The sequence below is a fragment of the Mobula hypostoma genome, chromosome 6 (assembly GCF_963921235.1).
Source record: "Mobula hypostoma chromosome 6, sMobHyp1.1, whole genome shotgun sequence".
Classification (NCBI taxonomy): Eukaryota; Metazoa; Chordata; class Chondrichthyes; order Myliobatiformes; family Myliobatidae; genus Mobula; species Mobula hypostoma.
The window spans coordinates 185,279,671-185,298,243 of NC_086102.1; the positions used below are offsets into that span (position 1 = coordinate 185,279,671).

At 39.1% G+C, this 18,573-nt stretch overlaps 1 protein-coding gene across 1 annotated transcript in view; it reads right to left on the bottom strand.

Moving 5' to 3' along the window:
- cfap221 (cilia and flagella associated protein 221) overlaps positions 1-18,573 on the bottom strand; it is a 200,030-nt gene that overhangs the window by 22,652 nt on the left and 158,805 nt on the right. Inside the window, exons 15-21 of the mRNA XM_063052456.1 lie at positions 15,408-15,504; positions 13,557-13,684; positions 10,379-10,459; positions 10,073-10,180; positions 8,465-8,644; positions 2,918-3,070; positions 1,576-1,676 (exon numbers count right to left, since the gene is read on the bottom strand). Of these exons, the coding sequence (XP_062908526.1) occupies positions 1,576-1,676; positions 2,918-3,070; positions 8,465-8,644; positions 10,073-10,180; positions 10,379-10,459; positions 13,557-13,684; positions 15,408-15,504 (848 nt within the window). The remainder of the gene's footprint in view (positions 1-1,575; positions 1,677-2,917; positions 3,071-8,464; positions 8,645-10,072; positions 10,181-10,378; positions 10,460-13,556; positions 13,685-15,407; positions 15,505-18,573) is intronic.

An 18,573-nucleotide genomic window follows, 5' to 3' on the forward strand; every position in this document is an offset into this window, starting at 1 on the left:
GTTTAGCATGTACTCAAAATGCACTGTTCATCAAAAGGGAGTCTTGGAATCCTTCATACTAACTTCAGTAGACAAAAATACACTTGCTTAAGGGTTGAAAGAATGTAACCAAAAAGTCTTACAAAATTCAACTTGTACATTTTTGGTGTCACTTCTAGTAAACATAGAAACATAGAAAACCTACAGCACAATACAGGCCCCTCGGCCCACAATGCAGTGTTAAACATTTACTTACTTAGAAATTTCCCATAGCCCTCTATTTTTCTAAGCTCTATGTACCTATCCAGGAGTCTCTTAAAAGACATTGTCATATCTGCCTCCATCACTGTCGCCGGCAGCCCATTCCACGCACTCACCACTCTCTGCATAAAAAACTTACCCCTGACGTCTCCTCTGTCCCTACTTCCAAGCCCCTTAAAACTGTGCCCTCTTGTGTTAGCCATTTCAGCCCTGGGAAAAGCCCTCTGACTACCCACACGATCAATGCCTCTTATCATCCTCCGCCGCTCAAAGGAGAAAAGGCCGAGTTCACTCAACCTATTCTCATAAGGCATGCTCCCCAATCCAGGCAACATCCTTGTAAATCTTCTCTGCACCTTTCTATAGTTTCCACATCCTTCCTGTAGTGAGGTAACCAGATCTGAGCACAGTACTCCAAGTGGGGCCTGACCAGGGTCCTATATAGCTGCAACATTACCTCCCAGTTCTTAAACTCAGTGCCACGGTTGATGAAGGCCAATACACTGTATGCCTTCTTAACCGCAGAGTCAACCTGCGCAGCAGCTTTGAGTGTCCTATAGCCACAGACCCAAGATCTCGCTGATCCTCCACACTGCCAAAAGTCTTACCATTGATACTCTATTCTGCCATCATATTTGACCTACCAGAATGAACCACCTCACACTTACCTGAGTTGAACTCCATCTGCCACCTCTCAGCCCAGTTTTGCATCCTATCGATGTCCCGCTGTAACCTCTGACAGCCCTCCACACTATCCACAACACCCCAAACCTTTGTGTCATCAGCAAATTTACTAACCTATCCCTCCACTTCCTCATCCTGGTCATTTACAAAAATCACGAAGAGGTCCCAGAACAGATCCCTGAGGCACACCACTGGTCACCGACCTCCATGCAGAATATGACCCATCTACAACCACTCTTTGCCTTCTGTGAGCGAGCCAATTCTGGATCTACAAAGCAAGGTTCCCTTGGATACCATGCCTCCTTACTTTCTCAATAAGACTTGCAAGGGGGACCTTATCAAATGCCTTGCTGAAATCAATATACACTACATCTACTGCTCTAGCTTCATCATTGGGTTTTTTTGTATTTGCACAGTTTGCTGTCTTCTGCACATTGATTGCTTGTCAATCCTGTTGAGAATCGTCTTTCGCTGATGCTATTGAGTTTCTTTGTATTTACTGCGAATACCCACAAGAAAATGAATCTCGGGATTGTATATGGTGACATATATGCACTTCGATAATAAATTTATGTTGAACTTTGAATTAGTGAAAGTAAAAATTAAAAGATTCAGTCAAATCTTACCATTGAAAGTCCTAATAATACATACCATCTTGGCACCCATGAGTTAGTTAGAAAGTCAGTGGTCGTTACAGACTTAAGAGCAGCAGAAGGAAACTTTTTCCAATTCATTAAGCCTTTAATTATGTCCTGTATGAAAAAACAATAGTTAATAAGATTGATAATACAGTATTTAGCTTCACTATTTAGAATAAATATGATGACATAAGAAAAGTGAACAGTAAATTTTGATATATTATTTGTTCATTATCAATATATCAAATAATCTGAATGTTTGAATTATTGCTTTTTTGGGTATGTTTCAGATTATCAGAAATTTTGTTAGTAGATAATTGAACCATACAAACTAGCACTTATTTATGACTGATTTATCTAAAAAAAAATGCAGGTGCTGGAAATCCCTCCCCAAAAAACAGGAAATAAATTGTCAGTCAGGCAGCATCTATAAAAAGAGATAAAGATGTTTCATGTTGAGGGAATGCAGAATCCATGATCCATGTTTAAACATGTCACTTTTTTTCCATTTAGAAGATTGCAAGTTCAGAAAATCTTTCCCAAAGGCTGGTGATAGCAGCTTTTTCAAATATTTTTGAGGCAGAAGCAGATAGATTTTCGAGGTTAGAAGCTGAGATGTAGATGAGAATGCAGAAATGAAGTTACATTCTGATCAGCCACGATCTTATAGAATTCCAGAGCAGACTTGAAGGCCTCAGTTGATTACTCCTGCTAATTTGTAAATTCTCTAACCCTCACATCTCCTTTAAACTTACTCCCTCTCAATTTAAATGCATGCCTTCTGGCATTAGACATTTCAACCCTGGGAAAGAGATATTGTCCGTCTGCTCTATCTGTGCCTCTCAAAATCTTATGAACCTCTATCAAATCTCCACTCAGCCGCTGTCACTCCAGAGAAAACAAGCTAAGTTTGCCCATCCTCTTGTAGCACATGCCCTCTAATCCAGGTAAACCTGGACCATCTCAAAAACCTTCTTATAATGGGGAAACCAGAACTGTATGCAAAATTCCAGATGTACCCTAACTAGAGCTTTATAAAGCAGTAACATAACTTTCTGACTTTTGAACTCATTGACTCAACTAATAAAGGCAAGCATGCCCTTATCTTAGCGAGGATGTATTGTCATTGGAGAGAATCCAGAGGAGATTCACAGGAATGATTCTGGGAATGAAGGCGTTAACATATGAGGAGCTTTGAGGCAGCTTTGGAATTTAGAAAAATGCGTGGGGATCTCACTGAAACCCACTGAATTTTGAAAGGACTAGATAAGGTAGATGTGGAGAGGAGGCTTAGCTAAAATAATAAGACCAAAATATTATTTGAAAACAAAGATCAAATGATCACAGCTGCTTACATCACGATCGAGAAATTTCTTCTGTGTACTTGCAAAATTACTTCCATTTTTACTGTCTATGACATATCTTGGCAGAGGACAAAGATGAAATTCCAGATCTGTTTCAGCAAACGAAAGAGGTTTCTTAAATGCACAAAGATCAGGAACAAGGTTCTAGAAAAAGATAAAGTAAAGATGTTAAATACTATTGAATAATATCTACAATTAATTTTCCATACTTCTATGTTCATCCAGGGTATTATCCACAGCAAACCACACCAAACAGGAGAATTGTGAATTAACTGCATTAAGATTACCAGCACGTTGCAGACTTTGTAGTTTCCAGCACTCTTTGGGTGTCCCTCTTTCAGCCTGCATTTTCCCTACCAATGATTATCCTCTCCCCTATGTTCTGTATTGGACCTTGGCAATATTTCATTTGTCGAACCCTGCACTTTCATCCACTTCTGGTTAGTAGCCTAAAAAATCCATAAATCAGCTATTGTTGAAGAATAAATATAAATGAGCTAAGAATAGGAAACATCATGAATAATCAGACAACAATTTTCTGCTGAACCTCAGAACCTTCAGCATGTAGGATTGCTCCGCAAGTGTGAATCCTGTGAATACTTCCATTATGATCTTGAATTGACAAGAGTTGGACCGTAATTTTTAAAAATAGGGTACCATATAGTGAAAAATGGTGAAAGTTTGTTTTGTTCATGTAGAGGTTCTGAACTGAACTATACTAAACTATGCCGTTTGTGTGATTTTTTTGCGCACGGGAGGGGGAGGGGGTTAGATAATTGATGTTTTTCTTTGAAAGGGTTGGTTCCACGGTTCTTCTTTGTTTCGTGACTGTCCGTGGGGAAGATGAACTTCAGGAAATGTACTTTGAACATAAAACATAGAACATAGAAATCTACAGCACATTACAGGCCCTTCGGTCCACGATGTTGTGCCGACCATGTAACCCACTCTAGACACTGCCTAGAGTTTCCCTACTGCGAACCCTCTTTTTTTCTAAGCTCCATGTAACCTATCTGAGAGTCTCTTAAAAGAGCCTATTGTATTCACTTCCACCACCATTGCCAGCAGTGCATTCTTTGTGAATCTTTGAAAACTTTCTTCATCAGATCAAATGCCACTTGTATTGAAATGACTGTTCCCTTTGTTACTGTACAGGGCAAAACATACCAACCCCTAATATCTAGGCTCACTATCCAGGTGGGAACTTTCTATGAAATTCAAAGAAGGAATGGAAGTGACCTGTGCCCTTTGTACTGTACCATTTCCATGTGTACATTATTAACTTTTTACCCTTACTTTACAAGATTTATGCATATTTTAATCTTTCAAGTAAATTTTACAAGATCATTCATTTAACGTCACAATCAATTAAATGGCTCAATTTCCTCACCATTGAACTATCAACATACAAGTCAAGTATGCATGGTCAAGTTGCACTTCCATGGAAAGTGCCACTCTTAAGGTTAAGTTTCCATTCCTGTGAAAGGTTTATTCAATCATTTGCAGATATGTCTATGCAGACAGGGTGGGATTTTGTGGTTAGATGTTAAGTTAGCCTGTTTGCATGTGTCTATCTCAATTTTCAACAAAATTGGATTAATTGTTTTGCTATTTCATTTAGACAACAAAAAGATTTCAAAGCTTTCTTCTGCTAATGTATATCCATTACACATCATGTTCAATGTATTTTCATCTTGTGCTTTTTTAAAATTTATTCATAGGACAGGGCTTCACAAGAATTCACAGAATATGGCTAGCACTTGTTAGAAATCCCCTAATCATTGGCATGACTAAACCATTTCTAATATCAGTGAAATGCTGCAAGGTAGCCTTGTAGACATTGTTCTGGAGTTAGATTAGATTTGAAATGGTTAACAATTCTTTTCTCAAAGGACATAAATAATTTGGATGTAGTTGTAAACAACAAACTTGCTGTTTACACGGTCACCATATAATGTACATCTTTTAATTAACTATTAATTGAATTTCGCTGCATAGCACAATCTAAATTTGTTTCATTAGAACAATAATCAAGTAACATAACTACTATGCTATCTAATATCCAGTCTCCCTAGAGGTTTTAGATTGTGAGCCCTTTCTTAAATACAAGAGATTCTGTAGAGGCTGGATATCCAGCACAATGCACATAAACTAGTAGAGCAGGTAAACAAAGAACAGAGGTGTAGTTGGAAACAATCCAGTTATTGCAGCCATTAAAGGATATAGCTAAAGAGATTATTGAAAGACTGAATAATGATACCCGGCACAGTGATTTAAAAAAATGAAGTCTGTACAACATCTGCTGCCTGGGTCTTGTCAAGACAAACATTCATGAAAGGCCACAGAGTCCTGAACTGGTTATCAGACAACCAGATGAAACAATGGGTGGGTGAAGGTGCCTCTGTGTGCTACATTGCAAGTCCAACACTAACTAGTCATGTCCTGAGGGACTGCAGAAATGAGAGGAGTTCACTGTATGTTGAAGAGGTCCTCCACATTCCCTGACACAGTGACAACCACCTCTCATGACAGTGCATAATGTCGGAAATATCACAGGGAAACATGGCTATCTCGAAGCAACCCACCAGCCTATGCAATCAAGTTGCACAAGTCCAAGCAGGAATCATTGGGCATGTCTAGAAAAGATTGTATGAAGAGACCTGACTGACTGTGGTTTTGCTACATATAACTGTTCCATGTCAATAATGAAACCTTCCTGAATTATACTTTGGTGAACAACATTTATTACGTCGCAATATCAGCATGAGCAAATTGCAAGTAGCAACGCAATCTGACTGGCAATAATGTGGCAATCAGGGAGGTCTTAACCGACTTAATGATTGTGGAGCATGCTTGCCTAAGCCAGCTGCACAAGGGATGCTGGAGATGAGGCTTACTGTTTATAGCAGTGACACAGACATGTGGTATATGTATGTAGCAACAGAACTAACACCCAGTCCACGTTTTACTGCTGATTGCCATAAGATCATATGGGAGGATAAGGATGTCATTAAGAAATGGGTTGAAAAGTTCAAAGTAAATTTATTAACAAAGTACATATATATCACCATATATATCCTTGAGAATCATTTTCTTGCAGTATATTCAAGTAATCCATAACAGAACAATAACCATTATAGAATCAATGAAAGACCGCACTGACTGGGCATTCAATGAGTGTGAAAAAGATAAGCTTTGCAAGTACAAAAATACATAAATAAATAAATAATAACAATAATAAAATAAACAATGAATATCAAGAACATGAGATGAAGAATCCTTGAAAATGAGTCCACTGGTTATGGGAACATTTCAATGATGGGACAAGTGAAGTTGAGTGAAGTTATCCCCTTTGGTTCAAGAGCCTGCTGATTGAGGGGTAGTAACTGCTCCTGAACCTGCTGGTCACAGTCCTGTGGCTCCTGTACCTTCTTACAGATGGTAGCAGCAGGAAGAGCGCATGTCCTGGATGGTGGGGGTCCCTGAAGATGGATGCTGCTTTACTGTGACAGTGTTTTATGTAGATGTGCTCAATGGTGGGGAAGGCTTTACCTGTGACGGACTGGGCCATTTCCACTACATTTTGTTGGATTTTCCAGTCAAGAGCATTGGTGCTTCCATACCAGGCTGTGATAGAACCAGTCAATATACTCTCCACCACACATCTGTAGAAGTTTGCTAAAGTTTTAGATGTCATGCTGAATCTCCTCAAACTCCTAAGGCAGTAGAGACGCTGCCATGCTTTCTTCATAATTGCACTGATGTGCTGGGCCCAGGACAGGTCCTTCGCAATAATAGCACCAAGAAAACTAAAAGTGCTGACCCTCTCCACCTTTGACTGTGGACCTCCAGTTTCCTTACCCTGAAGTCAACAATCAGGGTAACAGATCATGAGAATAAGGCCAAAATGGCTCCAGAGAAGCCCTTTTGGTTTACTGTTTTCACTTGTACTACCTCAATACACTGTTGTAATGAAACAATCTGTGTCAATGGCATGCAAAAGGAAGTTTTCTTACTGTATCTTGGTACATGTGACAACAATAAATCAATTATCATGGAAGTTCGAAGTTCAAAGTAAATTTATTATCAAAGTACAGGCACATATGCGCAACTATATACAACCCTGAAGTTCATTTTCATGTGGGCATCCTCAGTTAATCCAAGAAGTATAACAGAATCTATAAAAGATTAATGATAATATCATCAATGAGCTGCTTGTTGATAGGAGTAGCTGGTCTGGTGTCGGCTGTGGGGCCGGTTGAGGGGTTGAAAGGGCCGGCCAGAATGGTGGCAAAAGAGCCAGCTGAGGTGTTGAAGGAGCTGGTCGGGATGTTGGAGAGGGCGGTCGGGGTGTCAGAGGAACCCACCGGGTATCGGAGGAGCCCGTTGGGATACTGGAGGAGCTGGAGGAACCTGTCGGAATATCAGAGGAACACACCAGATATCAGAGGAGCCCGCCGGGTATCGGAGGAGCCCATTGGGATGTCGGGGAGCCTGCTGGTTTGGGATCGGAGGAGCTGACCTGGCTGCAGAGTGGTGTTGCTGTCTGCAACTTGGAAGCATTGGAGTTAGTGCAGTATAACTGTGGGAGATTCTCTTGGACATTTCACTTGTGATCACAAGACTCTGTTGGGCAGTGATAATGTAAGTTGCCACAAGCCTTGTCTGGTGGAGGGGCAGTCGACATGGGAGCTGTGTAGCCTCAGCTGTAGTGAGAACTAGGCCTCAAGCCTTGGGGTTGCCTGCTGCTGCAGACCAGGTGAGGATGCAGAAGCACGACAGCATGGTTGAGCTTGGCTGGGGCCTGGCCTCGCCTATTGGTGCTGCCCTCCTGTATTCAAGTGATGGAATGACAGGCTGGATTGCATGCATCTGTACACTACTGGGAGACTGTACCATCAATTGCTGGACATTGTTGCTCAGGGTCTTGGATTATATATGCTTTTTTTCCGAATGAGTATGCTTCTTTGCCTGAAAGTTTGAATTATGTTGCTCACTATTTCTGAATATTTGCTTGTTATTTTGAATGTTTTGCACCTTCTCATTCAGCAGTATCTATGTATGGTTTGAATGATAATTAAACTTGATTTGATTTGTACCTTAATTCCCATGCCTCTGGGCTGCATTCATACATAAGCAGGCATCTGAGGTAAAATTGAGTGTTTCTTTGTTTGCAGTCAACCCCCAAAATGCAGATCTAGGAAGACCGTTGTTCAGAGCTGTGTTTAAAATTCAATCTACAATCCACGTTCAGACTGGCTGCTGCTGAAATTAGTGTTTGCTATATAGCATAACTCCAGAATAGGTCCTAACATTTTCCAGTAGTACAATGTGCTGGTGAGATGTCCCTGATGTCACAGTTGTGAGGGCTTGCAATCGACAAACACAATAAAGTGCACTAAAACTGATACAGTACATGTTTACACATGAAAACCTAATAACACTATACTTCATTCATGTTATGATATCATGCAATTATATTTCAATCACTGGAGAGGAATTTTAAGTTATAATTGAATGTTTGCACTTATTACTTACAAACACGTATAACGGATGGAAGTCTGGCTGTCTGAGTAACTTGTCAGGGGGAAGTAAGTTTGCTGTGCTTGAGGCTGATTTTTCATCCTTTGCCAAAGGTTTTATCATGTGCCGGTCATCCAAATGTGTGTCAGTTTCAAAATGTTTCTGACAATTTAGTGGCACTGAGATACATTCATCCTGTAGAAAGAACATTTAAAAGGAATGATGTTTCAAATTGGACTGGAATTTACAATAGTAACAATGCAAAGACAGTCAATGCCTACTTTCATTGTTGAGCAGGAACTGCTCAATGTAGATATTCAGGCACCACCAATGCGCTAACTGAAAATATGCTCTCAGACGTAATCTGCTCCCTACATGGATGTCTACTGACATTAAAATTTTCTCTTATGGCTAACAGTAACACAACACCTCACTGATAAGGTCAATGGATACTTGATAGCTATTTCCCAGGTTTATGACACTAACATCATTCCAACTGTTTTCTTCTTTCCACCATTTAATTTCCCTTCCCACTATGGTCGCTCCAATCTACCTCTGTTCTTACAGGTCTTGATGGTTGCCATATAAAGTCTGGAACCAATCCTTGAGATGGACGTTTAGCTTCTTTTAAGTTACTCCCAGTGCTCAGCTGTTGAACACTTCAACGCTGGCCAAGGAATTTCACGGCTTATTTTTGCAAAAAGCTTTGACCTTTTGTGGCACTGGCTGGGCAAATTCTACTAAAATACCACTTACTACTTCCTTGGATCTGATGGTGGATTCATCATTAATATTTAGTGACGCTTGGCCTGGGAAATTTATTGGATGTAACGGAGCAATAGATGCATACATCTGGATCAAATCCCACCCATTTATTCTAGGTACTGTTAGATACTGCTGAATTTTGAAAATCTGATTTTACATCACCCCAGGTTATCTCTCTCCCACCCCCGCCCTGTTGTTTCTTACTGATCTAAATAATATTCAAACAGCATGTCATTAAGATAGATTTTAATACTTCATTGAAAAAAACTTCACTTATTATGTTTCCTATAAGGCTTAACTATTGTTTACATATTTCGCAAAGCAGACAAGAATTTGTGAGATCTGTCCCTGGCTGCTCTCACTGCAATCATCCCTTTCATTTAAACAACTGGAGCCAATCAGCAGCAACACAGCAGAAGATCAGTTCACATTTGATTCCTATTCTTTAATAAGGAAACAAATCACATCATTTATCAGTATATGACATTTGATTCCATTAATAATAATCATCCTATATATTTTTAATAAGGTCAACTGGCATGAGTATGCTCTTTCTGATGAGATTGCTGTTTCTTCTCTTGACCAAAATATCACGACTAGTCAGGGCAATTTGTGCAGCTCTGCCAGTTTTTTTGCACACACTGGAGAAGAAATGAATAAGTTTGAAAAATAAATGGATATTAAAGGTGCAACATATTACAGACATTTTTCTTTCTTCTATTTGAACTTAGATGATATGTGTAATTCTTATTTGAGATATATAATGGCCAAATTAGTTTCTTGAATGTCCCCAAATCTTAATTCCATTCTTGATAACAAATAATAGATATTATTTTTATGTGCTAAACTAAAGATTACCTCTGCTCCTGTCCTGAGAGGCCGTGCCAAAGTTAATGGAACATAAGTGGATGAAGAATATTGAGTAGAATAAGGTTCATAATCCATTAACTGATAACGACGAAAAGCCTATAAAATTTATAAATTACATATAAAATAAAACAGTACATTAAAAATAACAAAGATCAATTAACCAATGGAATGAAGGCTTTTAAAACAAATTTCTTAAAGAATTTAGCTTCATGTATATAACCCCATTATAAATATATTGAAAATACCATTCTGAGACCATGCACCATTGAAAATAAAAGTGATAAAGCATCTAACCTTTAGGTTAAAGTATGGTACCACTCGACTGAACGTTACTTCTGAAGGTTTGACAGGCACAGATCCAAGTCCATCAGCAGCCTAAAGAAATTATATATTTATGTAACAAACATAATATACTACTTTTGTATATTATTTTGTATTTTAGTGGGGACATTACTTTGTACACTGCCTTTATTCAAACTGAACAATGATGTGCTGGGTTAGTATGGCAAAGATATTGACAAGACTATGACCAAAATTGAATGCTTTTCTTACTATGAATAAAACCACCTAAAAAGCTTAAAAAGGATTAAATACTAAGTGTAGGAGCCACGTGTCTATTTTCTGTCTGTATTGTATTTTGTGTTTATTATAGGTAATTTGTCACATGCATTGGGGCATGGTAGAAGTGAAGAGTAGAGTCGCGTATTCATACTTCATCTTTAGTTCAGCTTTAGTCTGGTTAAAGCGAGGGTAGGTGAGGGGAATTATTTGTTTTGTTGACTGCTTAAAACCACTTACATTTAAATACGCTTAACACTAATGCTTAAGTACGATTGAATATATTTATATTGTTAGTTTCAGTTTAATTAGATTTTTATCATTACAAGACAGTTCGTTTTTGCTAATTTCTTAATAAAGGATCGAAAGTACTTTCTTTGAATTAGGACTTCGTTATTTGTGCAGTGCGTCATACAGAGTCAACCTCCCTCCACCTCCCCCCAACCCCGCTTAGTCTCTGTGCGGTTTAGTTCTGTTTGAAAATAACCGATACACTAAGTATCCAAATTATGCTTATTTCTCCAGTATGAATGCCAAATGTCAATCTTTCTTAAATGCTGAACATGTCCATCATAAGATATAGGAGCAGAAATAGGTCACTTGGCCTGATTCCCTTCCCTTTCTCCTATGGCACACTCTCTCCTATCAGATTCCTCCCTCTTCAGCCCTTTACCTTTACACCCACCTGACTTCACCAATCACCTTCCAGCTATCCTCCTTCCCCTCCTCCATCTTTTTATTCTGAGGTCTCTCCGGTACCATTCCTCGTTGTCTACGGGAATGATACCAGAGGATTGGAGGGCGGCGAATGTTGTCCCCTTGTTCAAAAAAGGTAGTAGGGATAGTCCGGGTAATTATAGACCAGTGAGCCTTACGTCAGTGGTGGGAAAACTGTTGGAAAAGATTCTTAGAGATAGGATCTATGGGCATTTAGAGAATCATGGTCTGATCAGGGACAGTCAGCATGGCTTTGTGAAGGGCAGATTGTGTCTAACAAGCCTGATAGAGTTCTTTGAGAAGGTGACCAGGCATGTAGATGAGGGTAGTGCAGTGGATGTAATCTACGTGGATTTTAGTAAGGCATTTGACAAGGTTCCACACTGTAGGCTTATTCAGAAAATCAGAAGGCATGGGATCCAGGGAAGTTTGGCCAGGTGGATTCAGAATTGGCTTGCCTGCAGAAGGCGGAGGGTGGTGGTGGAGGGAGTACATTCAGATTGGAGGGTTGTGACTAGTGGTGTCCCACAAGGATCGGTTCTGGGACCTCTACGTTTCGTGATTTTTATTAACGACCTGCATGTCGGGGTAGAAGGGTGGGTTAGCAAGTTTGCAGACGACACAAAGGTTGGTGGTGTTGTGGATAGTGTAGAGGATTGTCGAAGATTGCAGGGAGACATTGATAGGATGCAGAAGTGGGCTGAGAAGTGGCAAATGGAGTTCAACCCGGAGAAGTGTGAGGTGCTACACTTTGGAAGGACAAACTCCAAGGCAGAGTACAAAGTAAATGGTAGGATACTCGGAAGTGTGCAGTAGCAGAGGTATCTGGGAGTACATGTCCACAGATCCCTGAAAGTTGCCTCACAGGTAGATAGGGTAGTTAAGAAAGCTTATGGGGTGTTTGCCTTCATAAGTCAAGGGATAGAGTTTAAGAGTCGTGAGGTAATGATGCAGCTCTATAAAACTCTGGTTAGGCCACACTTGGAGTACTGTGTTCAATTCTGGTCGCCTCACTATAGGAAGGATGTGGAAGCATTGGAAAGGGTACAGAGGAGATTTACCAGGATGCTGCCTGGTTTAGAGAGTATGCATTACGATCAGAGATTAAGGGAGCTAGGGCTTTACTCTTTGGAGAGAAGGAGGATGAGAGGAGACATAACAGAGGTATACAAGATATTAAGAGGAATAGTCGAGTGGACAGCCAGCGCCTCTTCTTTAGGGCACCACTGCTCAATACAAGAGGACATGGCCTTAAGGGAAGGGGTGGGAAGTTCAAGGGGGATATTAGAGGAAGGTTTCTTACTCAGAGAGTGGTTGGTGCGTGGAATACACTGCCTGAGTCAGTGGTGGAGGCAGATACACTAGTGAAATTTAAGAGACCACTAGACAGGTATATGGAGGAATTTAAGGTGGAGGCTTATATGGGAGGCAGGGTTTAAGGGTCAGCACAACATTGTGGGCCGAAGGGCCTGTACTGTGCTGTACTATTCTATGTTCTATGTCTTCCCCCACTTTTTTTAAAAAATCCTAGAGAAGGGTCTCAGCCTGAATGGTTTATTCATTTCCATAGTTGCTGCCTGATCTGCTCAGTTCCCCTGGTATTCTGTCAGTGTTGCTTTGTATTTCAAGCATCTGCAGACTTCCTTGTTTTTAAAATTATAGATTCATGGAATTGTAGAGCACAGAACTGGCCTTTGGTCCATCAAGTCCATTCAAACTATTTTGTTATCTACACTAATCCAGTTTGCATCCATAAGGATTATATCATTGAACTGCACCCTAATCTGACCTCTGAAATAGAATGGAAAAAAAATTACGTACTGAAGAATCAATTACTTTGAGTGAGGTTAGGCATGCCAGTTAACTATCCCCATCTGCATTTGCTTTGTCACCCTAAATGGAATTCCATTTTCCTCACTATTTACCCCATTTTTGACTGCACTTACTTTTAGTTATAAGTATTTATCCAATTGCCAAAATGTTGAATTTATACTGTAATTTGTTATTGTCTTTTATAACCTATTGTAAATAAAATATGACATGAAAAAGAATGTACTTATAGTCAATATAATTGTTTTGTTGCTTTAACTAAATTATGAATATAAAAAAGTATCTGTTTCATGTGTTTGAAATTTGTCTTGACAGTAATTAAATGAAAATAATTAAAATTCCCTTCACATTCTGTTAATTCACTTACTAATTCATCACTCCAGTCAGGAGAGACATAATAAGGGAATGTAAAAGGCTGAACTTTTTCCATGGAAAGACTTGCACGATACTTCTCAGTTTCCTGATCCGACCAATCAATGGTGACTTTACTGCTCACTGCCAAAAAAGGGGGAAGGAAAATAGTTTAAAACATGTTAATATAGGAAAACAAAGAAATTTGTGCTTTGGTCACAGCACATAGTTACCATCCTCCATCTTGGTTCAAGGAATAAAGAGTAGGTGGGCATATAGCCACTGAAATTTAGGGTAGAAATTGATTTTAACAACATTTCTTGCTAATGGAAAATGATGTGCCTCTCCTGGACTTCGCTATAATATCGAAGGGTTTCATGGACCACCAAAAGGATTTCATCCCACAGACAACAGGAATTCTGCAGATGCTGGAAATTCAAGGAACACACATCAAAGTTGCTGGTGAACGCAGCAGGCCAGGCGGCATCTGACGAAGTCCTGACGAAGGGTCTCGGCCCAAAACGTCGACTGTACCTCTTCCAAGAGATGCCGCCTGGCCTGCTGCGTTCACCAGCAACTTTGATGTGTCATCCCACAGATCCTCTTAGAGGTTTTCTGGAATTCTCACTTCTGACACCTGGAGGTAATTGTGAGAACAGCGGGAAAGGTTTCAGAGCACTGCGCTGGGTGGTTAATTTACATCTAAAGGCTTTTTTTTAAGTGCATTCTTTTAAATCTTCAATTAAGGGAAGAGCTCCATTAAGTCCACCTAGTGCTAACAGGTCAGGAGGAAACATACTGATGCACATCATACTGATTGGCTCAGACCGTCCAGCCAAATTACCTTGTCTATATATATATATATATATATAGATATATATAATTTAAGGGGGCCTAGATATCTGAGATTCTTGGATTCATGGTACTTCTGCTGCTAAAGCAGAGCCTTAAAATTTCAATACTACTATTAAAGCCTCTCCTCTCATTTGTTGTGTTTACAATCAGAGTTGCATGTAAAACTTGAGCAATGCACACAATACGCTGGAGGAATTCAGGAAGTCAAGCAGCAGCTGTGGAAGGGAACGAACAGTTGACATTTCAGGCCCAGATCCTTCATCTAATCCTGATGAAAGGTCTTGGCCTAAAATTTCGACTTTTATTTCTCTCCAAGATTAATCAGATTTGCTGTGTTCTTCCAGCATTTCGGATGCTTTGCTCAAGATTTCTAACATCTTCAGAATGTTTTATATGTCTGATTTAGAGTCACAGAGTCAAAGAGAGTACAGTACAAATACAGACCCTTTGGCCCATCTAGTCCATGTTGAAACTATTTAAACTGCTTACTTCCATCACCCTGCACCGGGACCATAGCCCTCCATACCCCTACCATCCACTTACCTATCGAAACTTCTATTGAACATTGAAATTGAACTTGCAGGCACTACTTGCACTGGCAGCCCATTCCATGCTCTCACGACCATCTGAGAGAAGCAGTTTTTCCTCACCATGTTGTTCCTCTCAGCATACAGTTTTCAAATATGTGTTTGCTAAAGGATTGTTCGTTTGTATGTATTTTTAAAAGTGTCATTCAGATTTGCTTGAAAAGCTCCTGAATGACGCTTTAAAAATGCGTAAAGTTACAAACATTCCTTTAGCAAACAGTTATTTGAAAACAGCACAATTACCGAAATTTAGAATAAGGACAATTCCACAATGTCACCATGATATACATACATGTTGAATAATCCAAAACCAGTTGGTAATTGTATGTCAGAGAATGATGGAATAAGAAGATTTATAAGTAAGGGTTTTTCCATTTAAAATGATTGTTACTTATATTAAGAGATTTGAAAAATCAAATGCTTACCATTGAAATCAATTAAACTTTCTCGTTGAGTTTTGAGAGTTTCAATAAGTTTTCTCAACAAAATCAACCTATGATTTACTCGGCATTGTATGATAACCTAAGTTCAAAAGAAATACTTGCAGATAAAATGTTGGTAGAATGGACATGCCAAAAAAAATAGGTTAACTAATTTGAAATATGGATGCCATGTAAAGTTTATAAACAAGTGTGTTTAAGAGAAGAGTTCCAGTAATGGCCAATATAAACAGTATACATCAATGGCAATCATAAAGTACATAATGAACTTAGGTACCTAAACATTAGGAATAGTAAGCAATCACTTGACAGACATGGAATTAACTACCAGGATATCACTGCACCAGTGCCTCCACTATCACCTGCAGATCTCCCTACAAGCCCACACTCTCTCCTGACTTGGACATATATTTTCCTGTTTGTTATAGCTGGATCTCAATCCTAACCGAAGTTGCCTCCTTCATTTAGAGATGGCAAGAAATGCTGACAGTCAAGTCTGAGAAATCAATAAATGAGAAAAAATGGAGGAAGGTGCAGGAATCTTGGGTCTTGGGCAAGATTTGATTGGTGCGGTTTGTGGATTGGGCTTGTTTTTAGAAGACTCTGCAGTGTATGTTATATGTATTTCTGGTTACACCTTTTTTATTGCAATTTTGCATGATTTTGATTGGAGCACTTCGATGCGGCCTGCAGTCAGTCAGCAACACAGCACTAAATTGAACTGAACTGAGCTGAACATTCCTAGACTGCTTCAAGGACTCTGTGGTTTGATGTTTAATATTCTGTGTGTTATTCACTCGCTTTTTTGCCACTTGCGAGATTAGTTCTTTTTTTGTGTATGAACAGGTTCATGGTGTTTCTTTGTTTTGTGTCTGTCTGTGGGAAGGCGAATCTCAGGGTTGTATACTCCATACATAATTTGACAATAAATGTACTTTAAATCTTTGAAATCAAGGCATTGAATAAAAATAAATTCTGAACTGGGCATGTTACAGATTATGGGAAGAGCAATTTCACAACTGAATGATCAGGGCAGGAGAGAGATTGAAATGATGCTCTACAAAAAGTGACGATGATAGTCCAGAATGACAAGGGAGAAGGAAAGCAATGAGATAAATCGTTTCATTAAGGTTAAACTTGGCACATCTAAATATGAATTTACATGAAGTATGGCATGACATTGACTCAGTACACTTCAGACTTAGGACAGCTGACCATCAAAACATTGCTGGTCTTCCACAAAGGGATGGCTCTGGAGTAACAGGAACCCAACATTTTAGGATACCACTTCAAGCTCCATGCAAGCCAAAGGGGATCGAGAAACAACGAAAGAGCAGCAGGAACTCCAACAGCTATTTTGGACAAGTTAAGAGTGTAGGATGATCAGGGAAATTAAACTTGTGAGTCCAAAAGAGTAAGTGAATGGGAAAAAGAGAAAATGACGGAGAGAAATGATTAGAATTAAAAAGTTTATTTTTTAGTCAATTTATTTTAGTACCTCAGTAGATGAAGTGCAATAGTAATATTCCAGTCATGCCATGGGAGAGGAAATCATTATGCCTGCCAGGAACATGCAAATAAAGAGCCACTACAAGCTTACAAGCGATTTAAAAATACATTTGAATTACTTGCTCTCCATTCATGACATATGTTTCTAATTCCATTACTCTTAATCTCGAACACTTTGCTCTAAAATTCATCTGTATAGTTAAAAAGAGCCACCCATTCACATCAATTTCAATGAAAGTCTCATAGAAATCAAAAAAAATTAATCGCTGCAGAAATCTGGAGTTTAATTTTGTCATTGAAAACAGGTTGACATTTTCAGTTTTTTTCTTTATTTCAAACACTTTTTTCAGATCTAATAACTATTTTAATTGTTTAGTCTTGCCTTCTGAGAAAGTTATTCTAAATAACTGCAAATAAGTTGCCTATGTATTAAAACTCAGGAAACAATTGAATCATTAGCTAATCATTATTCGTGCTTATGTTCAATATTTGTCATTTATTAAATAAGTGGGCTACATCAATCTACTAAATGGGAGATAAAGCACCTGCCTAAGCAAGTCATATGCCAGTGATTAGTGAGTTTTGTAGTATAACAACCCAGATCTTTATAAAATAAGGCTATTCCCAGATGTGTCCTCTAAATGATTACGGAAAAGAGAAGTTAAGGAAAAGACAAATAACGGAACTGAAACAGGAGAAGAAAATATGCTGATAATTAAAGATGACATGTCTTCAAATTTATCAATGATCTGACATAAACTTCCTAAGACTACAGAAGGTCAATGTAATGTATGTGGAATTTGATGTTCCTACACGTGACATAGATACAAGATCTAAATTCAGTTCAAACGAGGCTGGACATGGTCAGTTTAAGGTCAGGGAGCAGAATGACATTTGTGATCCAAACTAAATATGATGCCTTTTTTTTTGCTTCCTAGTGTTAATTTAATTTCTCCAGTCTTCCTGATTTTTAAATGAAGGAAATTCATGCTCAACCATGGCTGGATGCCAGCTAAAGTGTCTGGAAATCTTGAGCAATACACACAAAAGTGCTGGAGTTACATTTTTGGGGAGGTGCACGTCACCCTATGGCGTAGGGTATGCGGTACCTACGGCATACATTTGACACAGAAGTATAAATTGGGCTTTAGGGAGCACCAGAAGGGACAGTAATTACACAGAAAGAAAAGTCATTGCAAGTGATTCTTAGGATAGATCTGAAAGATAACAATGAAACCTAAATGTCTGACTAAGACCCAATTCAATTGGATGCATACTGACAAAATTTAAGCATGGTGTGACTAACTGAGTTAAAGGTTGCAGATGAATAAATCATATAAGATATGTCAGTTGTAACATTATCGTGAGAATGGTGGAAGCCTATTGGGAAAATTCAAACAAAGAAATCTGGATGAGATGACTATATATATAAGCAACACACATCAAAGTTGCTGGTGAACGCAGCAGGCCAAGCAGCATCTATAGGAAGAGGCGCAGTCGATGTTTCAGGACGGGCCTGAAACGTCGACTGCGCCTCTTCCTATAGATGCTGCTTGGCCTGCTGCGTTCACCAGCAACTTTGATGTGTGTTGCTTGAATTTCCAGCATCTGCAGAATTCCTGTTGTTTGACTATATATATAT